This window comes from Melanotaenia boesemani, chromosome 16, assembly GCF_017639745.1.
Source record: "Melanotaenia boesemani isolate fMelBoe1 chromosome 16, fMelBoe1.pri, whole genome shotgun sequence".
Taxonomy (NCBI): Eukaryota; Metazoa; Chordata; class Actinopteri; order Atheriniformes; family Melanotaeniidae; genus Melanotaenia; species Melanotaenia boesemani.
In genome coordinates, this window is record NC_055697.1 from 17,766,048 (window position 1) to 17,790,711 (window position 24,664).

The 24,664-nt window shown below is 38.8% G+C and overlaps 1 protein-coding gene across 5 annotated transcripts; it reads left to right on the forward strand.

Annotated features, from left to right (window-relative positions):
- The first annotated feature begins 1,392 nt into the window (after window positions 1–1,392).
- Window positions 1,393–21,371, forward strand: LOC121655879 (EGF-containing fibulin-like extracellular matrix protein 1). 5 transcript variants are annotated; one of them, XM_042010779.1, is made up of 11 exons: window positions 1,393–1,463; window positions 2,210–2,313; window positions 2,458–2,503; window positions 2,665–2,946; window positions 13,682–13,804; window positions 13,956–14,075; window positions 15,882–16,001; window positions 16,142–16,261; window positions 17,011–17,137; window positions 17,225–17,417; window positions 19,544–21,371. In XM_042010779.1, the coding sequence occupies exons 2-11, from the start codon at window positions 2,233–2,235 to the stop codon at window positions 19,703–19,705; spliced, it is 1,374 nt and encodes a 457-aa protein (XP_041866713.1). In that variant the 5' UTR covers window positions 1,393–1,463; window positions 2,210–2,232; the 3' UTR covers window positions 19,706–21,371. The 5 variants fall into 5 exon arrangements, with proteins under 5 accessions (XP_041866713.1, XP_041866711.1, XP_041866712.1 ...); XM_042010777.1 differs by having other exon boundaries at window positions 1,399–1,578; XM_042010778.1 differs by having other exon boundaries at window positions 1,448–1,463; window positions 2,188–2,313.
- Window positions 21,372–24,664: the final 3,293 nt, after the last annotated feature.

Here is a 24,664-nt window from a genome sequence, read left to right on the forward strand (position 1 = left end):
TGAGGTTTTCAGGACTTTATCTGTTCCTTACTGAGTCCTACATTTTGAAAAATTACCCCTAGGATGGACAAAATATGACATATTACACTGTGTAATAAGTTAATTTAAGAAACTAAGCCAAAATACAGAAGCAGGGTATGAAAAATCAAATGCACCCAATAATTCGGAAGCTTGTAGAACAACCTTTAGCAGGAAAAACTTTAATCACTGTTTTCAATGCAAAGTTATTATGCGAAGGAATTTTGGCACACTCTTAATATTTTTCTGAGCATTGCAAGGTCTTATATTGGGATGAACTTGTAAATATCCACTCCAGGGAAGAATATCAGCTGTCTTGAATGTTATCCACTTGTGAAAATAAGTTCTCACTTCAAAATGATGAACTTGAAACTGTTTGAAAATGTTCTTATATTCCCTCAAAGATTAATATGCCACAATTGTTCTCTTAATAAAATGAATGTTGAAATATACTTTATCAACACATTATGATGTAGTTTATTTGTAATTAAAAGTAAAAATCAGTCATACTTTAGTGATAAGTCACAAGTCCTGTTAATATATTTCTGCTGGCAGGAATGATTAACTGTATGTTTCCTGTATTTTCAGCAGCTTTTAGCACACACTTCTCCAGATCTGCAAACTGCTAGAACTACGAATATTCTCTATGTTCACATGTCTTGTTCTGTGATGGCCACTTCAGATGAAATGCGAGAAAATTAAGTTTAGTTGGCGATTACAAGTTAAGCACTCCTATTAAAGGACATTGCCACATGCAGAATCTACCTGCTATCTTATCTACACCATCTCAAGCCGGTCAGCGTGAAAAAGGAGCTGGTGCCAAATCTTCCTCGTTCTATTCGACCAAACTCCTGGCGCGCACACGTACAAACGGGTTATCACTTGTCTCGAATCCAGGAAGCCATGCCAACTCCAGCAAAATGTTTCTTAAGGACAGGGAACTTGTGAACATAATGAAATGTATCAGAGGCTAATGTGGGCGCTGACAGAGGTATTCAACACAAGTTCTGACCACCTGCTCCTCCCAAATAGACCCAAGATGACGCGTAAAAAGTTTAAAAGGTTCATGCTGGATAAAACACCGCAATCGCCGTAATTACATAAACTGAATTATGAAAAGTTTAGACAAGAAATTGTCCATTTATAATGTTTTTCGAGTCTTCAAAATTAAGGTACGGAAAAGAAAGAGAGAGAAAGCTGTGCCGCAATCGTATCCGTTACATGATTATCTGATCTATTAACCTCCTTCCTCAGTGTTTGTCAGTCTATAGAGGGAGCCACTGTATCCTGCGGATGGTTTACTGTATCCCGGAGAGAGAAAATCCCGGAGCTCAACCTGTCCGGCACACCCCCCACCCCCCAAGTATGTCATACTGTACTAACCGCATGGTCATCACAAGCTTGCGCTCCGTCAAACATCTAACAACCACTGCGCCGTCTGCACGGTAAGATTATAATAATAGTAATAACTTAAAATAACCAGCCTCAACAATCGCGCACAACCGAATTTGCAGAAAGAAGCCGGGGACCTTTTCTTCAGCGCGCCGCAGGTAATCTCAGGTACGTAGCCAAATCTCCTGGGGACAGCAGATGCATACAGCATACATTTTTATTTTTATATTTTTGAAGCCTATTCAATGACAGCTTTAACGACATTTTTTGTATTATATTGAATCAAGCAAGGAAAAAATAAACCAGAGACATTCTATCTTTTTTTCTATTTTTTGTGGTTATTTTCTTGTTTCAGCCTTGTCTTGTGTCACTATCTTATTATATCTAGAAGATATTATGAATAAGTCGGTAAAACGCACGAAGACCGCTTTTTCGGTTAAAGTTGTGTTCACATGTAGAATTTTAATCAACATCAAGCCTGCACGGGTGTTAAACTTGTTCGTTTTCCTAAAACAGATTGGCACAGGAGGACGTGTTTACGCACGATCTTTACGCATATTACGCAGTTTTCCTTTCGGAGAAAAATAGCAGAAAAAAGAAAAACACTTCAATCAGTTGAAGTCGCAGATTTACCTGGAGCGGTGCCAACATAAACATCACGCCAGCAGTGGAAGATGTTGGGACTCGTTAAGCAATGCCATCAATGATGTAATAACTGGTATTAAAACGTGTAGGCTTGTCAAGCAGAAAATGATCTTGCACTCTCTATCCGCTCAGTCCCTCGTGAATCTTGTTACAGTGCTTCTCCGACGCTTGGTCAACATGCTGGGGATCTGCGTGTGTCTTTGTGCGGTTTTCACACAGGTTCTCTCTCAGGAGACTCGGGAGCCAATCTCCGTCACAGTAAGTGAGCGATTTTCATCTGTTATCTAACACAGCCCTGGATGTTTGTGGAGCTGAGTGCCTTATGAATGGAAATTTTTGAGTTTATGTTGTATTGTTACACTTTTTTTTAACTCGAAATTGCGTATTATGTGTCCTTGATAGTGTACAGAGGGATATAAGTATGACACAGCCACAGGGCAATGCACAGGTGAGTGTTAACTTACTCTTGCTCATATGATCTTGTAAACTCAAAGAAAATAGTCATTTTAAGTCAACTGAATTTGACAAAGACTTTACAGCAAATTAAATGCAATTTCTTATTGTTTTGTATCTTTTGTCGTACTTTTTGTGTGTGTGTGTGTGTGTTAGACATTGACGAATGTGAAACTTTAGAGGATGCCTGCAAAGGTGGAATGCGGTGTTACAACCACTATGGTGGATACATCTGTCTCCCCAAGAGTGCTATCATCTATGTTACTAAGGACACAGGAGAGCAGGTGCCATTGGCTGATCCAGTACGGCAAGCCCCTGTCCAACCAAGCCAGCCTCAAATCCCATCAGTGTTTCCAGGTATGCCCAGCAGTTCACAGGCCCACCGGACCATTCACTGTGCACCGGGCTTCACTGCTGATGAGCAGAACATTTGTAGAGGTAAGATCAATAACACAGGGAGTTCACTCTCTTCATTCTTTACTGCTTTACATCAACATAGTGTAAGCACATGATTATTTCAGGAAGTGGTTTTAAGATAAAATGAAGGGGCCAGAGGTGTGACAGAGATAATTGCCACACAGTCTTCATTAAAGCTGTTTTAATTTAATTACACAACATATTTAAGATCCGGCCTTCATGAGGTAAATTACTCTCTAAAAATGTGGTTGCAGTTTGACTTTTGATTGCTGTATACCAGAGCCTACTGGCAGAACTGTTGACTGGGGTATTTTCATTTCTTCTGAAAATAATTACTTGTTGCAACTTTCCAGATGCAGCATGGCTGCCTAAATATGTGTCTCTTGCAAAGCCATGTAGGTATTTGATAATTACTTGCTAATGACTTTCGAGCTTCAATAAGCAAAGCTCCGAAGGTGAACTGTTCATCCATCTGTTTGACAGTCATCCACAGCTAAACCATGCATTGCTGCCAGATGTGCTGCAAGTTTCTCTGTCTTTCTCACCGTGACGCCATGTTTTATACATTTTTTAGTTGCTTGCGGCGTGATGTTTTTGGCCGGAGTTCAGCTTCTGTCTAAAATTCTTTTTCTTTTGGGTGTCAAGGTTCTCTGCTTCTGGGGAAAATAGAGCAGATTTTGCAATATTGGGGCTGTATGTAGCCTTTACATCTAAGATAGACTCTCCCTGTGCTTCAACAGGGTTGTGATCTCAATAGATGCACATGGACTCTGGGTGTGATCTTGTGTTTGATCGAGACTCTTTGATCCCTTCAGCTGCTTTGTACCACATATTCATAGAAGCATCTGTGCGAAGCGTCTCTGATATCAGTTTACCTAATCGCTGCTGGTTTGTGTGAGACCTGTGGGCAAGCTCCATAAATGCACTGGAAGGCAAAGTGCATTTCAGTACATGTGTTCAGTGATTAGGAACTCCTCTTTGCCAATAGGCAGAGGTAGGTGGTGAGTGGCTGTGTGGTGAGGGTTTGCGGTCACAAAGCTCCAGTGAAAGTAACAAACTTGATTTTACACCTGGGGCATAGATATGTGTGAAGTGCTTTATGAGTTTCTCTGAATTGGAACCCAATTAGGTTTTATTGGAGTGTAAAACATGGCAGCATATCAGTTAAAGCAACCACATAAGCGAGCTGGCATGGGTGTAATTCTTATTCACTGGTGCGCTGTTTCATTGCATGGGCTAAACAAAGTTAGGCTGTTGCTGTCGGTGTTATTGCTTTGAAATGACTGCAGTTTAAACTGGAAGGCGTCTCATGCTGTTATGTGGGCTTATATTTATGCTGGAGAGTGATATAATCTTTGTTTACATCAGTCTCTGGTTTCTGTGTCATTACCTTTTAACTCGATACAATGAGCCAATTGTTCTTGGACACAGGATTATCGTCTCCCTTTTCTTTCTTTCTTCTTTTTGTACTACAGTGCTTGTTCTGCATAGCTACGTATCTTGCCACCAAAGGAATTCCCATTAACTTTCAATAGAGGGAAACCTCAATGTATCAAATAGCGCCTGCATCAGGCTCCTTCCCCGCTAACTCACGGCTCTGTGAAGGAAACCTGGAGTGCAGAGTCAGGTAGGGCAAAGGGGAGGATGAAAGGTTGTCACTGACTGTATAACCACAGAAGTGCTGGAGCACTGACCAAGTCAGGTTATAGTAACGTCATGGATTGTGCAGTGCTGAGTTCTTTTTGGTGGCTTACTGCTGAATGTGGCAAATATTAGAAAGATCAGCAAAATGTGCTGCAAAAATGAAGCCAATTTTCCACAGCACAAATTAAATTGTTGAAAAAAATATGTTCTAAAACAAAAGAGCTCCTCTTAAGCTCACTTTTTGCTGATTAAAAGCCAAACAAACCACAAAACATATAACATTGATTGCAGCTTCAATTTTCGTTCCCATGTGGATAAGTATTTTTAAAGGAGCAATTTAGCCCTTTGGCCCTGAGTGTGAACAGGAGCCTAAACGTTTGTTGTTATAGTGACACACACAGGGGAAGTTGGCACCTTTACTCCAGCAACACACAAACTATGAATCTTTACTGTATGTGTGACAGCTTAATGATGCCTCACATTTCCATGACCCCCACCCTCCCTCCAATCATACACACATATAGTGTTTTTGGCACCAGGTGATGCCCACAAGTAGTTCGTTGTGTGTGGAGGTGAAATCACTTCCTCAGAGAAAGGAAGGTTGTCCATCAGAAGTTGTATGTCAGTCATCAAATGTGATGAAGAGTGGAAAGCGCTTATTTTATGTTTCTCATTTACAGTTCGAAGCCTTACATTTGAGCAGTTTTAACTTGACTGCTTTTTCATTTTTACCCTTGTATTTGCCACAGATATTTAAACATGGCATGTTTTACACTTTGTGGGTTCTGTTTTTCTTCTCACATGTCTTGAGTTTACATACTTTAGCTGCAGCCCATTTATTTTTCATCTCTAAATTAGATACTCATGCACTGCTGTATCGGACATGAAGGAACATGTCACTCCTGTTTACCTGTCTGGTTGCTTGAGGTCATATAAACCACATTGCCACCTACATGCCTGACTAGTTTGAGCTCTGTCTGGACACTCCTCACCTGCAGTGAATGGAAATCTTTCCTAAATATGTTCTATTAAGTCCGTTAAGCCCTGTGTGACAGTGAACTTGTGTACTTTTCCGAAAAAAGCAGAGCACATGTAATAACATTTTTCCACACAGATGCAATGCACTTGGGAGGAATATCTCTGGAATGTCAGTGGTGGTTGTTTTTTTCCATTTGCTCCCATCTTTTGTGATGGTTGGAATTACTCAGAACCTTGACAGATAACCATCGGATCGATCTGTGAGAAGCAGGAATGCAGAGAGCAGAACAAGCAGAGGAAACCCAGTGGACGCAAAGCTCAACATGAAACTGCCAGCAGGCTTCAAGATTTGACCTTTACAGCTAATTCTTAACAGTCCCACTTGTTGCTGTCTCATCTTGACATTTCCATTTAATGAAACAAACCCCAGCCGCGAATCTTTGCTGATCCACAAACTGTGTAAAAACACGTGAGGATACACAGAAAGCCTTTGCAGTTTTTTCAGGAAATTCCTTCATATCTTATCAGATGGGTGTTTATTTCTCCCAAACTTCCATCAAAGATAAGGAATGAGGCTTTAGAAAATGCTGCTGCATCGAGAAGGAAGTCTTCCATACTGAAGTGAACATGATGCCGGAAACAGTGGATGTTAATGTAACGATTCTCTTGCTCAGCAGGAGGATGCGGGATCAAACACAGCATTTGTTTAATAAAAAAAAACCCTCTTTGTGGTTGCTTAAATAAAAAGGTACTCACGGCAGTTCTTTGTTCCAGATGGAGCCCTGTATTATTGTCTAAGCCCCTGTCTTCCACCTGCACTCTGCGTGATGATCTGCACAGTCATGCATCAGTGTGCTTTTAAATGCAGCTCTCATAGTACCCTGTGATTTTATTATCCAGCTCGTTCCACCTGTTGCACTTCACCTTCAGCTGCAGCAACCAGCTGAGCCTTTGAATTATAGAGGTTCTCCAGGGTTATGTTCAGCTGCTGGTTGGTTAGGTTTTAAGTTCCCATAGATTTTAACAATTGTGAACATGTTAGCACACTGAGCATTTATTTAAAGCATCACTCTGCCCAAGAACATTAATATGTAGTTAAAAAGTAAGTAAAAACTGGGGTCTTAACCCTTTAATCACCAGGAATGGGATGGCAAGTGTCATTTTGCATTGCTGGCGACGGATTGGGTGTTATAGGGTTAATTTGTGGAGTTTGCATGTTCTCTGCAGGCACTCTGGCTTCACCAAGCAGTCCAAAAACACATGTTAGGATACCTAGTGATTCTAAACTGACCTCAGCAATGTGCATGTTTGTTTGTCTCATTTGTTTTTGTGTTGGCTCTGTGATGGACTGATGACCTGTCCAGAGTGTACCCCACCTCTTGCACAATGGCAGCTGGGACATACTCCAGCATCCTTAGCACCACCCCACTACCCACACCCAACCATGACCCTGAATAATAAAAAGCAGATAAAGAAAATCGATTAATAGATTAATAGAAAAAAGGAAAAAAAAGAAAAAAAAAGTAAAGGGGGATTTTATTATCCACAGAATATAATACAAGGAAGATAAAAGCTTCAGAGCATCCAGAGAAAATGTCTGAGGTGAGGTGGAAAACTATACTTACGAACTATAGTATGTTTATTCTCTCAGAAGTATTTATTTAAACCTCTCAGTCATGAAATGCATGAGTGAAGCAACAAAAAATGAACCCATAACGTGCAAACCTCAGAAATATTTAGCAGAGTGACTCCCAGTGATTCTGTGTTTTAATGCCATAGTTACAATATTTCATCAACTTTGTCATTCTGCCAGAGAGGACTAAAGTGTCATTGGGTTTCTGTTAATATAATCAAAACCTTCATGCAGGCAGACCTTCTTTGAGCCATGCAGTGCTGCTGCTCAGTTGGCTGTTATTGCTTGTGGTTTGCCACTGGCTCCTTGCTACCATCACATTAACAAAGGCACAGAGGAACGAGGGGGAAGCAGCTTTGCCGTGCCTTCTTGTTGTAAGTGCTTAATGTTGTTGTTATTATTATCCCTGAGGTCGGTGCCTGTCCAGCTTCCAGCTGCTTCCTCCTCCGATGTGCTTACATGTGTTGATCTTTCCGTTTACCTCATGATGGAAGGGAACGCAGAGCTGCAATAAATCACTCTTTTTTGCTCAGCTGGGTGACACTTCTGTGATTGAAGAGTCCATGTTTCTCACGCCTTTTCTCCTTTTTAATGTGATCATTTTTTGTGCCTGTGTTTGCAGCTTTCATTCTGTGTTTGCCTTAACCCAAAATTGGCACTTTAACTAATCCTCTAAATAAGAGAAGAGCTGCTTAGGGACTCTATGTTTTCTGAGTAACATGTGAGATTGATATCTCATGAATTTACTGACCCATTGGACTGGTTTTCAAGAACATGAAGACTCTGCCTGACCTTTAGAAGTGTGTGGAACAAACTCACAAATCAGTTAGGAAATGCCAGCATGACTACAATTGCTCCTCCTCATGAACAATAACAGTAATGAGGGGGTAACGATGAGACAATGGAAATGTTTTATGCCCTAATATGGATAGTATATACAATTTTAATTATACCATTTTTTTAGTGCCTCATGTTTAGGCTCTCTTTGAAAGGCAGCATCTAGCATTTTGACCTGCAGTTGTGTTTGAGCCAGCAAAAGCTGCATTTTACACTGCATTGCAGATAGAATTATACAGAAAAGAAACAACATGCAGTGCAGCTAAGGAGGGTGCTATTAAGGTGTGCGAGGTTGAACAAAACCATGCTCTCTGGATATGGTGTGTGACATGCTGACGAATTTAATGTTATGAAATTTTATGGGTTATTAATATTGCCGATCTTGCCCCGTACTTTCCCGAAGATTGAATTATCCAATAATCAGAATGAAACAGAGATGCTGTCCAACAGCAGCAGGATGGCTCCAACTGTTCTTTGGAACGGCTCCTTTTTTCCTCCTGCTGCAGTGGTTCAGTGAAAACAACTCTTAATGCTCTCAAGTGATAATTACAACAAGTTCTATCATGTTGCCATACATCTGAAGCAAATAACACTTTGTACTGAATTTAGGCCAAATGAGTTTTAGTCCCTTTTTTGGATGCATGTTCCCCCATTTTTTGAAATTTTATTTCTAAAACACGTATGCCAAATGTGCTCCTCTTTGTAGTGTATAACCCAGTCTGTAAAACATTAGCAGTTCTGCTGCAAGGCCATTTAATGAGCACCTTACACAGGACCTCTGATGCACACATACCCACCTATCCATATACACACACACTCACATTCTTTGAGCTGCCGCCATTGCTGTTACTCCCCCTGCTCTCACAAGGCATTTAGAATTAATCTCCCTGAAAAGAAAGGAGTTTTTTTTTTTTTTTAAACTCTGACATCACATAAGCACATACGGCCGTAAATCTAACTTCAAATCTTAAAAAGCCCTTTTTTTGCTTAAAAAAAAAAAAAAAAAAGCCTCCACCCTCGCTCCTCTTTCTTTCATTCCACATCTTCTGCTGGACAGCCTTATCTTTGCCTGTGATGTTTCAGCGGGCTCACACTTGGAAAGACCTTGTAAATGATGTTGAATGAATTCTGAAGGAAACAGCTTTAGAGAAAAGAGTCACCTCTTCACACACAGAACACATCATCACTCTTGATGGCTTGTTGTGGTAAAATCTTTTTTCTGTGTAAACTATAAGCACTGTACAGCATTTGGAAAACTATGGCGACTTTATAGGACCAAACACACACCCTCCCACACAAACTCTGTGTAACTTTGTTCTGGCAGCTTCTTAAAGGTTTAGTGACAAAGTAGCAGTCACCAGGATATTCCTGTGAGTGAACCTTTGGACTGCATTCACCACATATGCTTCTATTTAGAGCTTTTCAAGCTTTGTTGAAGGAATGGGAAGATGACTTTCACTTTTGTGCACAGAATTTAATACAAATTGCACTTTTCATCTAAATAATTTCCAGTTACACATGTGCAGTTACTTCCTACTGTAACATGTCAGTGTTCTTTATACTTTAAGTTGAGTCCTAGAACATGATCCAAATACTACAAAAATGTTATCTTCCACAGTAGCTGCACCTTGTTCAGCGAGCACCATGGTCTTCCAGTTAACTACAGCCTTGAACAGCTGTGGATTTAGACTCATGTCTTTGTGGTTTCTAACCAAGCAAATGCTTAACCATATCTTAACCATATACCAGATCTGGTTCAGTTTTTTCTCTCCTGGACTTTAACATGAGTGGTATGCCCAATGTTGTGCTGTTGCTTAGCCAATTTGTGGAGTGACTGTGGGAATGCAGTTTTTAGACACCTTTTTTATAGACACCCGCTTTTTTAGTTTTCAGATCATTTTACTGTAACACTGCTAAATAAGTGCTGTAGTGCACAAATGTCCCTGTCCCTAACATTGTAATGTTTTAAATAGACCGACAGTATGATAATGTTTATGCTTTGGACTCCCCAACCATGCCGTCTATTTACATTTGATAACTAGTTAGCCAACATATGCCTGCTTTACTGAAATGGATCTTCCCTGTATTCTAGAATTAGCAGAACCTGGGCTGTATACCAAAACTGCAGATTGATTATAAGTTAACGAAGAAATAGATTCATTTTGCGAAAGCAATGTTAAAATGGAACATGGAAGATGTTGGATGGGATACAACGAGCTCTGAGAATCAGATCTATGTATTGTTAAGCTTATACTGTAGTCAAAAGTCTTTGAAGAGCCAGCAGTTAGCCAAATACAAAAGGTATGGTATGGTCAGTATACACTCATGTTGGATTAAATGGATATAGAAAATGGATGGATGGATGGATGGATGGATGGATGGATGAATGGATGGATGGATGAATGGATGGATGGATGGATGGATGGATGGATGGATGGATGGTTTATGATTTCACATCTGAGCAATTTAATTGGAAAGAGGAATAGTATAATCCTATATGAATTTAGAAAATGTCATATTTCTAATTGTTACAGAATCATTACATACAAATATATACAAATATACAAAATTAGATAGAATACTAAATAGTTTAAGTTGAAATAAATTTTATTCAGTGTGGCTCAGTAGACTCTAAATGAACTTGTTGAAGAATAAAAAAAAGAATGTTAATGGAGAATGAATTTAGTTGGATTACCAATTCTTACATCACAGGCTGCTTATAATTTTTGTTTTGATTTGGACATTGGTAACCAAGGTAACAATCAAAGCTTTGAAGCACTGGGGTCAGATCTGCTAATGTTGTCATTGTTCACATGTAATCACTTTGGCTTTAAAAGTTTCCAGATGTAGATTAGTGCCAATAAAAGCATAAAACTTTATTGGCATCACAATTTTTTTGCCTGTTTGTTGGCACCACAGTGGCATCAACTCACAGGACTGTATTTCATCATGAATTAGGAGTGTCAGACTAGTGTTTGTCTGAATTCTCTATACTGCCAAAGGGCAGGGCATTTCCAGTATGAATGAATCACCACATACCTCCAGTAAGTAGGCATGTTTATGAGTCACAGGGACTTGATCCTGGCTTTTGACTGTTCCCTCCTGTCCAAGTAATTGTTGACAATCATTCAAACAGTGCGTTGATGCTGTATATGTATTCAGGATTCATTTATTTTGTTTCTCTGACAAGCACATCAACCAGTTATTATTTTATAACCATGGCAGCTTGTGAAGCTACCAGTACCTGAGGTGTGAATGTTTTATTTTAAAATGTTTCTAGGGAACTGTTTTGAGCCAGGTAGCATCACATCACATGCCAGGAACTGCAACCAACCAGTATAAAACTTCATAATGTCCATATTTTCCTCACATTTTATAGCATTTAAATCAAACCTTGCACATTAATTCTACGCCTTGCCATGTGCTTTTATCTCTTAAAAATAACCATTAGCTGGTGGGAGCAAGATAAAAAAAGTAAAACCCTAACCCAGCATATGTATTTCAGGAGATTGGTGCTGCCATGATATCGTGTGGCTGAAAAGCCACCCAGACTACCTGCCTGGCTGGCTTAAAGCATGTCAAGACTGCTGTTCTGCTCTGATTTTATAGTACAGCCACATCACCATCTGAAATAGTAAACATCCATGAAATTTAAAGCAATATTTGTGCAGGGAATTCAGCTATATGTTGTTACATGTACTATGATTATCCAGAGAGAATGTCAAACGGGCCAAAATATATCAACAGTTTTCTTACATAGCCCACAGCCTCCTAACACAACACAAGGACAACAGTGTGCATGTAGTGAAATCACTGTTTTGAGAAAAGAAAGAAAAGGAAAAATGATTTGGGGATCTGAGGACTATTAAATGTACCAAAAGAAATGGATGTTAATTGTCACTTTGAAAGATATGACACTGTCAAAGCTGTGCTTAAAGTGAATGGATTATCACGAAGCCAGGGAGCTTTTAAGAGTACAACGGTATCCAAAAGTAATGCTGCTGAAAGGCAAGAATTTGTTTTCTCACTTCTTCTCTGTGCTGCTTATGGATTCTCCCAGATACCTTTTAAGCCACATCAGAACAAATATTTTTTTTCACAGCAACAGCCCTTTCATCTCTGTCCTTTGCTAAGCGGGTCAGTGAGCAACAAACCTTGTCTGTGCATTCCTCCTTTTATGCAATTTGCACCTGTTGTCTCAGAGGTGCACCTTCAGATAAGCCCTGCTTTTGTCCTTTATCCACTGAGATGTGTCCTATTGCTGTGCCCCCATGGATTCAAGCACATTTCAGTCTTCTTCCCTTTCTTTCCTTTAAGGAGCGAAAACAACTTACCTTCTGTTTGCCTTTTTTGTTTCTTTAGCTCTTGTGCTGCAAATCATGCAAGTTTCTCACCAGCAGTAATCAGTGGTGAAGGCTTTGGGACTTTTATTTTATTTATTGTGTTTTTTGGCTTCTCTTGTACATATTGTGTTTATAAAGTTTTTTTTTATATGCTTACACTTTTCTTATATATCTGTTCTTTATTTATGTTTCTGTGGTTGCTTCTGTAACAAGAAATATTGGGATTAATAAATCTATCTATCTTGAATATAGAGGATTTGATGCACTCGGAGAAGGATTAACTAATTTACGCGTTTAATCATTTGAATAGTTGGAATTTTTTTTTTACATATTTAAATGTGTGTAAAAGTTTTTGTCTTCTGTGTATTTCTTCCATCTAAATCCTGTGGGATAATAATGTGATCATATGATCTGCAGGACAGAGGGAATGCAGTTTTTGCCATTTGAGCTATTGTTGGACTATGTACGTGCCAAACAACAATGCAGTATTAGTAGTTTCTCCCCTACTGTGTGTGTGGTATTGAGGATAACTGTCTATCATGCTGTTAAACTGATGCCCAGTAGCTGTCAGTTTATGATGGGTTGCATCAGACCACCCAAGAGGACTGCTGGTGGGCCTCTGGGATGATAGTATACACTGATGGCATATTTATGTGTGTGGGATATGGTGAGAAAGCTTTTTAAAGAAGCTCTGGCTCTTAACAAACCTAAATTAAAAATGTGTTTGTAGGATCAACGTTAAATATTGAATGGTCTCACCAATTTGTCATGTTTTTTTTTTTTTTACATTTAGTTAACTCACAGTCAGCATCTCCTCGTCTCAACACTGCTTATTATTTACTTAAGGAGTATAGACATATTTAAGATTTGAGTTGGTAACAGCGTTTTTACATTCAGATCAACTATTGTTTATCATATTACATATTGTGATAGATGGTGAATGCGTGTTTGTCTTCAGGTTGATGGATGTATATAGGTGTAGGAAACAAATGACTTATGAGAGCAGTTTCCTCTTATAATACACTCAAGCTGTTCTGTTATTAGAAGATCTGATCTGTGTGTTTCCCCTCAGCTGAAACTACCAAATTAAAATGGTCTTCATTTAATCGCCTGCTCTCTGTATGAACACATGTTTATGGCCAAGTATGTGATGTGACGGTGCCAGTGATCTCTGATTTAGCTCTTTGTGGAGAGCAGTTCACACATCACAGAGTGCATGTAGTTCAGACATGTTGCTCTGCTTTGTTTGCCATATGTTTTCGCATACAGCGGGAATTAACTCTGTGAGCTCCGTCTCAGTGTCTGGGTGTGTTTATTGCAGACATAGATGAATGTGCAACAGGCAGACACGCTTGTGGACCTGAACAGACGTGCTACAACACCAGAGGCTCCTTCATGTGTCTGTGTCCTCTGGGCTATCAGAGGAACGGAGATCACTGTGTCGGTGAGCCACAGACAGAAAAAAAAAAACCCACTCTTCTTCTTACTTTATCTCATAATTTAAATGGATGGCAAGTCTTTGACAAGGTTGGTGTATTCTCTTTATGGGTGGCTTTTTTGGTTATAAGACCTTTCTGCCTTTCATGTACCTGCAGACAGAGATGAGTGTGCCCTGAGCCACTACTGCATGCATGGATGTGTGAACACCCAGGGTTCATACTACTGTGAGTGTAACGTAGGTTACATGTTGGCTAACAACAACCTCAGCTGTATTGGTAAGTCACTGAAAAGTCAGTGTGTAGTCATGTGTGAGAAGTTGCATTTCAACTCTAGTTGTTTTCCATCGCTGTGGAAACACAAAAGGTACTTTTAAAATATCTTAAAGAATAGCAGAAAACTTTTTGTGAGGTGGAAAACTTGGCCTGTCAGTAAAACAAAAATACAAAAAGGTTAAATTAAAACAGGTTCAGTAACCCAATGCTGATGTGCAGAATTCATCCATCCATTTCATATACCCCCTTACTCCATGCAGGATGATTGAGGGGCTGGTTACAAATGAGACAAACAATCATGCATGCCCCTTAGGTCAATTTAGAATCATCAGTTAACCTAATATGCATGTTTTTTGACTGTGAGTCAAATTTTGAGCATATACAGGGAAAATGCACAAGCTCCACATAGAAAGGCCTCAGCCAAGGCTCAAACCAGAAAGTGTCTTGCTGTCAGGTGACAGTGCTAAGATGCTTACCACCACACCATCGTGCAGCCTACAGAGTACAACTTGCATTAATTATCATTTTAATCTGACAAACGTCTCAGTTTCCTGTCCACTAAGCTTTCTGCTATCTGGCAGTTTGTTTTTTCTTTTGTTTTATCTATCTTGTTGCATCCCTAAAGAATTATTGCTATCTAACCCTTATCTCAGTCAACCAACCTAAAGCATATTGTATTGAATTACTTTTCTGATCATTTGGTTGAAATGTTGTATACATTTGAATGGAAATCAGCTATGCGTATAAATGTGAGAAATATGAAATTTGACTATTTAATTTGCCTGTGCATCTGTTGTTACTTTACCTACTATTAAAACACGATAACACAAAAATAATTAAATGAATTATCAGTTATTTCTCAATGAATTTGCAGTAAATGAATCTGACTTATTAATGATCAAGATGTGGGTTTGATGAACAGGAGAGGACATCACTGTTTTCTCAGGGTGCAGATATTTACAAGAGTCACTGTAGCTGTTGTTTTATCGGCAGAAAATCAGAGCTATCATGAGCTTAATCACACAACGAGATCCCCACGCTGCAAATCTCATGCTGAAGTCAAAGGCACTTATTGAGTGTGTGTTGAGCTGTTTATCTCTGAGGCATATTTAGAAAACCATCAAACCCATGACTGGCCCCCAGCTATGCTGCAACACGTGGGTGTCTGTTTACGCTGAATGTGTCCAACTTTGTGTGCTCTATTACTTGTTCTGCCTGCTTCTGACCTCCAGCTTGGAAACAAAATCAAGGGTTATAAGTAGGAAATGGATGAGCCAATTAAAGTATTTGCAGATATGGTTCTTTGTAACTCCAAATTAATTACAATTTATGCTTAACTAACCCTGTTACACTGAAACACTGTTAAAAGTTGTTAAAAACTTCACACAATATAAATAAAAACAGGAGGTAATCGTTTAAAAATATTTAACTTATTATTTAAGTAAAAGCACATGTTTAAATTTTTCAAATGATTAAAAATGTTTAAAATTTTAAATTTGCCATTTCCAATGAAACTTTTGAGTTGCTGAAAGTTATTTAAAAACTACAGCAAGTGGCTTATTAGATTCCCTTGTGCAAATTGTTGTACAAGATAAGCACAATTTTATGGTTTAAATTGTTTGCAAAATTGGGCATTTTCTCTATTGCTTTACATTTTACACATTAGATTGATCAGAAGCCATACGAAATTTAAAGAGAGATTAAGACAGAGATCAAGAGCCTTGTGCTTAAGAGTTCTTTACAGACTCCAAAAATAACTCAGCTATTCTGAATAAATCCACATGTGTAAATCACCTGCTTTTGTTCCAGATGTAAATGAATGTGATGTGCAGAGCCCCTGTCAACATCACTGCTACAACCTGATTGGCTCCTTCCTCTGCCAGTGTGACCAGGGCTTTGAACTGGCTGCAGACCTGGTCTCCTGTGAAGGTGGACACAAAAATATAAACATTAACACACACACTAAATGCATGTTTGCAAGCATCCACATGAAAAAAATGTTTCTGATTTTCAACTTAATGTACAATACCAAACTATAGTCTGTTTTTATGTGTTAATATTTTGCGTAGACATCGATGAGTGCAGCTTGTCCAGCTACATGTGTCAGTTCCAGTGTGTTAACACCCCTGGAAGTTACTCTTGCGAGTGTCCACAAGGATATCAGCTCCAAGGAAGCAGGTTGTGTCAAGGTACTACATTCTCTCCTTTTCTTATTTTATTTACACATCTGTCTTGCCCTCTTCTTTTGTATTTACAACAAAGTTTATAAGCAAGTCCTTCTCTCGCCCTTGTTCTGCCACCTAAACTCTTTGGTGATCACCATTAAGAGGAACGTCCCACTATCATCCCCTGTTCTACCTCTCAAGAAGGACTGAAAGCTGTTCTCAACCAGCACTGTCATGGAAAGAATGTAGAGGTTATAGGTGGCACAAACACAGCAACTTTGTGTTGCCCTGTCAAGCCACCTCTGTGAATTTATATGCATGATGCTGGTTTCTTGAAGTGGATTTATTTGAAGCTCCAGCACTTTCTCAAAGGGAGGGCTGTTATTTTTTCCTCTCCCCCTCAGTCAGGTGCAGGCTTTATAGGGAGAGCAATGAATCCAGCTTGTTGTGTCAGAGGGACGTTTTGGCGATGAATCCAGGTTGCTGTGCCAGAAATAGCCTTGTGGTTTGGGGCACATTTGATGGGGCTATTTTCATGGTGCTGCAAAGGAAGAGCTGGAGTCAGGCCTGTGTGCGGTTGCATCAGGGGTTTCCCTTGACTGCATATCTGCAGGCTTCCCTTATGGGTTTGTTGCATGTCCACTACCAGCGGAAATACAGTTACAACCCCACACATTTTTCAGTTGCAAAACTAAAATGTTGAACAAGCTAACACATCTCTGTTCTGTTTGGACTATTCAGTACTTCTTTCTTTCTTTTACATCAATCACCAGACATAAATGAGTGTGAGACGGGGTCCCATAGCTGTCAAGAGGATGAAATGTGCTGGAACTATTACGGAGGCTTCCGCTGCTATCCCAGAAACCCCTGCGAGCCACCTTACACTCAGACATCTGAAAAGTTAGTAAATGTTATCAGTCCGTCTGTTTTACTGTCTTCTGTGTGACCAGTATGTCAAATATTGTCCCATTTGTTTTGTGCTTGCAGTCGCTGTATCTGTCGGTCTCATACTGAGTGCCAGAGTCTCCCGCCATCAATACTCTACAAATACATGAGCATCCAAGCAGAGCGCTCTGTGCCAGCAGACATCTTCCAAATTCAAGCCACCAATGTATACACCAATACACACAACACCTTTAGGATTAAAGCTGGGAATGAGGCAGGAGAATTTTTCCTTAGGGTAAGTTGATGGGAGTTATTACAAGTTGCATTAAATGACTGGCTAAAACTCATGTGATCAGTCATGCTGGCGTTTAAAATATTTACTGTTTTCATTATCCTACTATAGCTAGTTCATATGCTAATAAACCTCAGAAACATCAGAAACTGCTGGCAAACACAGGTAGAACAAATAACAATAACAAGACATACTGAGCCTTAGCTAACGTCAGATTAAGTCGTTTCCAAGTTAAAACCACAACATTAAAACCACCGATAGGTTAAGTGAGTAAGATCTTGTTTGGTTCGCATGAAAGTTTGTTCCTACATTGAATTCAAAGGGAAGGATGCAATCTTTCAAAAAGCTAGTAGTGGTCCTCAAAGACAATGCTTTGCAATGGTCAAATGCTGATTGTTTGAAAATTAGCATCACACAAATGATGAAAATCTTAAAACAATAATAAAGAATCAGCTAAAAAGTTCAGGTAACAGATGAACTGAACATTATTTATTATTTTAGCACTTAGATGTACTCACAAAGCAAAACTGTGTCCACAGCAACTTCTGCCTTCTTCTAAGAAAAGGAAATTTACAGGATAAAAAAAGAAAAGAAAAGAAAAGCCCTTACTCATAGGTTACTCCCCTAAGATCACTCCTCCAAGTGCATTTAAAAGGTCATAACATGGACATGTTGCAAAATACCAATACCAAACAGCTGTATAACCGTTTTGACACTAACACTGCTCAGTACAGCAGGGATCACCACAGATTCTGTGAAAGAGGGGGCTCAAAGAACATGAAATCAAATGCATGTAGTTTAGTCAGACTGTCATCAGTTATGAAAGTATTTGGTAAGTAGAAGCACTCAGCGAGATATATCATGCCCTTTAAAACTGTTGTAATTTTATCTTTCTTTTGTATAATCCTTGTATAATCCAGAAAGATTGGGGTCTTGTGTAAAATGTACATTTTAACCCACATTTCATTCCCAACTGAACATAAACAACATATCAGATATTGAAACTGGAAAATATTAGCTCATTTTGAATTTGATGGCAGCAACATATCTCAAAAAATTAAAAAAAAAAAAAAAAAAAAAAAAAAAAGGGGGGCAACCAAATGCTGGGAAAGTAACTGGCTCAAATCAAGACAAGTAGAGGAGTATTTGATAACTGATCAGGTTAAATGGCAACAGGTTAGTAAAGTATAATAGGAACATTTCAGAAATACAGATGTAACGATGGGCAGCTGTTTGCCAGTCTGCGACAAATCCCATCTAAAAATTGAGGAACAGTTTCAGGAAAATGTTCCTCGGTATTATGTTGTGAAATCTTTAAAGATCCCACCATCTACAATGTATATATCATCAAGAGATTCATAGATTCAGGAGGAATCTCTGTACACCAGGGACATGGACGAAGGTCAAAACTGGATACACATGGTTTTAAGGTTCTCAGGCAGCCCTGCAGGCATGATTATAAATGGAAAACACTGCAATGGCTCAGGAACACTTCCAGAAATCACTAAGTTTAAACACAGTTCACCAGACATCCACAAATGCAAGTTTAAGTTCTATCATGCAAAAGGAGAAATTTGAAATCAATCCAGAAATGCCACCATGGTCTGAGGCAAAGTGGAAAACTGTTCTGTGGTCAGATGGATCAAAATTTAAAATTCTTTTTGGAAATCATGGAAGCCGTGTCCTGTGAAGTAAAGAGAAGGGGGACCATCCAGTTTGTGACCAGTGCATAGTTTAAAATCCCGCATCTCTGATGTAATGTGCGACCATTCGTGCCTGACTTGGGCACATTACACATCTGTGAAGGCACCATTACTTGCAGTACAGAGAGTTTATTGCAGCAAATGGACCCTGTTCTAACTTTTTTGAGATGTTTTGCTGCCATCAAATTCAAAATGAGTTCATCTTTTTCACAAAATGGTAAAATGTCTGAATTTCAACTCTGGTATGTTGTTTATGTTCTATTGAGAATAAAATATGGGTTAATGAGATTCGCAAATCATTGCATTCTGTTTTTGTTTACATTACACAGAGTGTCCCAATGCTCTTCGAATTGGGGTTGTCATATAAACTACTAATGTTTAGTCTATCACAAATAAAACTCACTATTTGTTTTTTGTTTTTTTCAGCGCTCCAGCAATGTGAGTGCTATGTTGGTGCTCACCAAGCCTTTGACAGGGCCCAGGGAGTACATTGTGGACCTGGAGATGATCACTCACCATCTGACCATGAACTACCGCTCCAGCTCTCTGCTGCGACTCACCGTCATAGTGGGGCCTTACGCCTTCTGAGCAGCACAAGTCTCAGCAGCCCACATAAGTCTGGTTTCAGCAAACATAACAAATGCCTGTATCAGCGTGACATACTTTGCATTTTCACTCAATTCATGCATATAACATAGGCTGTCTCAGATTCAAACAGCTGCACAGCAGTTATATGCTATACCTATATGCTTGCTCAAGTTGCAGCACACCTGGATATCATGTGACCACTGTGCATCTTTTTCTTTTGAGGTGCTAATTTAAGAGGAATCCCTGAACTTCAGACAGTTTTTTTTTTTATCTTTCAGTTGATTTTTATGATGTGTTGGAAGATAAATTAAGCTGATTGCATCTTTTTTAATTATCGTTATACTTAGCAGTTTTCCAAATATTCCTAAAAATTGGTAGCAGAGCAGTGGCATGGTGGTGAATTTTGGATGCAGCTTTACCTTCATTTATCACTTGTTCATGCGAGAACGGTTTTTAATAACCTGTCCTCGCATCACTTTCTCTCTCTTTGGAAGAGAGAGAAATCTACACAAATATACACAACATATAAAATGAGCAGCCTTTGATACACAAATAATTTACACCTTATAAGCTTCTGTTGGCGAATGTTAAGAAGTTAGAGCTGCAGAGCCATGCCGTTTGTGCAAGTTTCTTTATAGTTTGCCTCATAAATAATAATTTCCAGAGAAATCCAGTAACAGTTCAAAAGTGTAATGAGAGGTAATTAGCCTGTGTGTTAAGAAAGTGCTTAACTTTGTGTTAGAACAGGCTGGGGTGCCCATAGACTTCGCTCACAGGAGTTGAGTCATGTAAATACCTAGTTAACAAATCTGTATGTTTGTGTGTGGGTGTGAGTGTGTGTGTGTGTGGGTGTGTTTGTGTGTGTGTGTGTGTGTGCATGATTGGCTTTGTTTGTGCATGCAAGTTAGTGTTAGTGTGAAACAGAGGGAGAGAAAGGGAAAGAGTGAGAAAGAGCTTGCTCTCTGCCTTAACTTTGGTGGATGTGGTTGAGCTGTTTATGTGTTTCTGTGATGCCATCCCAGCAGCTTTCAGCCACAGAGGCAATAACAGGGATCTTTGAACTCAAGAACATGTACAGGAAATGAAGGCTTTCATAACACACCTTGGCAAATTCAGTGCTCAGTGGTGCCACAGTTTTTCTAATGTTGGTCCCAGTCAAGAAGTCACACTGGCACCAGGCTGGCTTGCGTGATAAAGGTAATTGCCGCGTTTCGCCTTGTAGCTGGTTCATGCGTGACGAAAGGGATTATTAAAGTGTTAATATAATACCACCAGACTTTTAGCAGAATGACAAATCTTTCACTACCTGCTTTGCTTTTCATGAATTTACCTGTTTACTCTGGCTTATTGCTGTAACACTGTAAACTGTTGACACACAGTACTGAAAACTAATATGTTTCCACCACTTTTAAGTGCAGAAAGTTGCCCAGCTTTGCATAAAACTCTTGTGCAGTTGCCACACTGATAATGCCACAGTGCCTTTGAGGTTAAAACACAAAAAGTACAATACTAATCATTCAAGCTGTCAAGACTGTTAACTTTCCTCAGTGAGATGCCTTAATGTTTTTTTCCTCTTCTATTTAAAATATATTTTGTCATCTGTATCTTGTATTGATTGTACTAAGAGCTAAAGCTATATTGTCAAATAAAAAAGTATGAAAAACAGGACTGGTCATTGTGTCTTATAACCTGACTTACCTGCTTATATAGTGAGTTCACTGAAGTAAAAAAGATCTGACTTTAGCATTCAGGTGTGGTAACACAATGCCACATAGAAAGGACATCAGCAATGATATTCAAGAAGTAACTGTTGCTGCCTGGGAAGGGTTATAAAGTAATTTCCAAACAATTTGGAGTCAATGAATCTAGAGTGAGAAATTTTATTAAAAAAAAACTCTAAACTCTAAAACTTTCCCTCTTCCCTGGAGTAGATGTCCCAGCATGCTAACCCCAGTGTCAGACCCCCCCAAATGCCAACAGTTTAGTACAGAGGTGGAAGAGTGATTGGGATTTGTTCTTCACCTGAAGTCATTAAGACCATGAACGTCTCTGTATATCAAAGTGTTCTAAAGTCAAAGTAAGGCCATATATGTCTTACAGCTGAAGCTTGGCTGAAATTGGCTCGTGCAACAGAACTATAATCCCACGCACATCAACAACTTGACAACAGTATGACTGAAAAACAAAAGATCCAAGGTGTTGTAATGGTCCAGTCGAAACCCCAACCTTATTCTGGCTGAACTGCTGGAACCTCAACAGAACTGTGCATAGGCAAGGCAGTTTATTTGTATAGCACATCTCATGTACAGAACAATTCAAAGTGCTTTACATAAAACAAAGACATTACAGATATTTAGAATAGTAAAAGGCATCAACACATAATCACAATAAAATAATAAATTATATTAAAATGATTAAAAGTAAGATAAATTAAAAAAGTTAACATGCAGATTTCATGCATAGGCTCATGAGAAAAGAAATGTTTTAAACCTGGATTTAAAAATGTCTACATTTGGTGAAAGTTTAATCTCCACTGGCAGTTTGTTCCACTTGTTTGCAGCATAACAGCTAAATGCTGTTTCTCCATGTTTAGTCTGGACTCTGGTCTGGACTAGTTGACCAGAGTCTTTGGATCTAAGAGCTCTGCTAGGTTTATATTCTCTGAACATATCACAGATGTATTCTGGGCCTAAACCATTCTGGGATTTGTAAACAATCAGAAGGGTTTTAAAATCTATTCTGTGACTGACTGGAAACCAGTGTAAAGATTTCAGAACTGGTGTGATGTGTTCAGATCTCTTGGTCCTGGTTAAAACTCTAGCAGCAGCGTTTTGGATGAGCTGCAGATGTTTAATCCTCTTTTTTATAAACGAATGCCTGCAAATTTCAATGACCTGAAGCAACATTTTACAGAAGAATGGACCAAATTCCTCTACAATGATGCGAGAGACTGATACCATCACATAACAATTACTTCAGTTAATGATGCTCAAGGTGGTTCTACATGCTATTGGATCATAGGGTGTATTTAGTTTTTCACACACTGCTTTTGTATTTTGGCTTAGTTTTCTTAAATAAATAGTGACACAGTGCTATATGTCATGTGTTGTTTTACATCTTCTGTTGTATCTAGCTCATTTCAGGACCTGGTAAGGACCAGATGATTTTATTATGTCATGAAAACCTTGGAATTGAAAATGGGTGTACTTGTTTTTTCAGATTGCTTTACATTATCATGGAAAACAGCAGCTGTATGACATCTTCTGCTTCGTTTTTCATGCTTAAGAGAAATGTGAAGATGATTTAATCTGAAATTAACAATGATAAATGCAGCAAACATGATGCCATAGCCATAATATCTATCTTATTTAAAGAGATCCAGAGGGGATACAGTAATGTAGTATGTTGAGTGATTGTGTGCTGAGGGACAAGTGTAAAGCCTACACACACGCACGCATATTTAGATGTAACATTGGATGGGAGTGGTTTTACGGTAAGTTGTTACTCAATCATTCTGCTGTCTAGGGCTTTATTTCGAGGAGCACTGGGATATGTAAGATGATACACGATGTGTCATTGTTCCCCTCACCCCATCTTCAGCTCCGTACTCTTTGGGGCTGTGTTTTTGCTGTCCGTGCATGATTCAACCCCCACAAGAAAACACTGATCATCCACTTTTTCTCTGAGTCAACCATGTGCTGAACTTCTTAAGTAAAGCAACATTTTCAGATTCTTGTTCATGATTAATATTCCACTCAGGATAACATTGGGGATAATTAACTTAATCTCCCTGCATATTGCTAGACATCTCATTAATCACTGTTAGATTTATTGAATAGATCAAAGCGCAAATTATTGGCTGAAGATCACATGAAAGGGGGGAAAAAAGCTATGGAAGTTCAGTAAGTTTAATGTTTCATGTTTGTTATCCTATGTCATCTACCCCTTGCATTATGTCTGTGATGCAATAGCTATTCTCTATTTATCAGGGTTTTTTTCCCAACTTGTTAGGGATCTGAGAGAATTAACATCAAGCAGTTATGTCTCTCATCTTCTCATGAGCTTGCAGATAGTAAAGTTCAGAGTTCTGTTATCAACAGCCTGAATCTAGTTCCATGATAATGTGATGGTGTAGGGGAATTTTTTACTCACTTCCCTTTCATTCATTTCAGTCATTGTTCGAATACCACAGCCTATGTGAGAACTGTCATTAACCATGCATCCCTTTATGGGCACAATTTATCTTCATATAGTAACTTCCAGTATGATAATTCCCCATGTTTTGTGTGTCCTCCCCAATCATCGGAATCTAAAAGGGCATGTTTGGAAGTACAAACATCTGCAAAATTAATATGACAATTCCGAAGAAACTGTAATTATGCTCACATAGACCAGACTCTCAAAGGAATTTTCCAGCATCTTGTGAAATCCATACCAGAAAGAACTATATTATGTTTTTAAATAAATTGTAGACTCAGTCCAGTGTTTGGGCACTGTGAGCATACAGGACATCAACTTCAAAAGATGGAGATGCAGATGATTTTATGATTTAGTAGGTAATGTTTATAGCATTTTCTAGTTTATCCCAGCATACCATTATACAGTAATTAGCTGTAAGTGCAAAGAACAGTTAAGTATGATAGGATTACTATCTGCTTTATTGGTATTTGAACTTTGAATGATTTTAAATCTCTTTTAAAAAGCCCATCTTTTTACATTGGCTTTTAACTCCAGAGAGCACGATCATTAGGCCAGTTTTTTACTATTTTTTTTTTTTTGTTTGTTTTATTGTTGTTTTGATGTTTTTATGTGTTGTTATTTTACCTGTGCAGCACTTTGGGTACCTCTTGGTATGTGAAAGTGCTATATAAATAAAGATTGATTTGATTTGATTTGATTTGATTATAATAACTTATAGCCAATAGTTTGATATCTGGGGTAAAGACACGTTCCTTCTCA

Coding starts and splice junctions, on each gene's coding strand:
- LOC121655879 (XM_042010776.1), top strand. CDS start 2,161: ATGATCTTGCACTCTCTATCCGCTCAGTCCCTCGTGAATCTTGTTACA. Junction 16,002..16,141: donor AGACCTGGTCTCCTGTGAAG/GTGGACACAAAA, acceptor TATTTTGCGTAG/ACATCGATGAGTGCAGCTTG. Junction 16,262..17,010: donor AGGAAGCAGGTTGTGTCAAG/GTACTACATTCT, acceptor ATCAATCACCAG/ACATAAATGAGTGTGAGACG.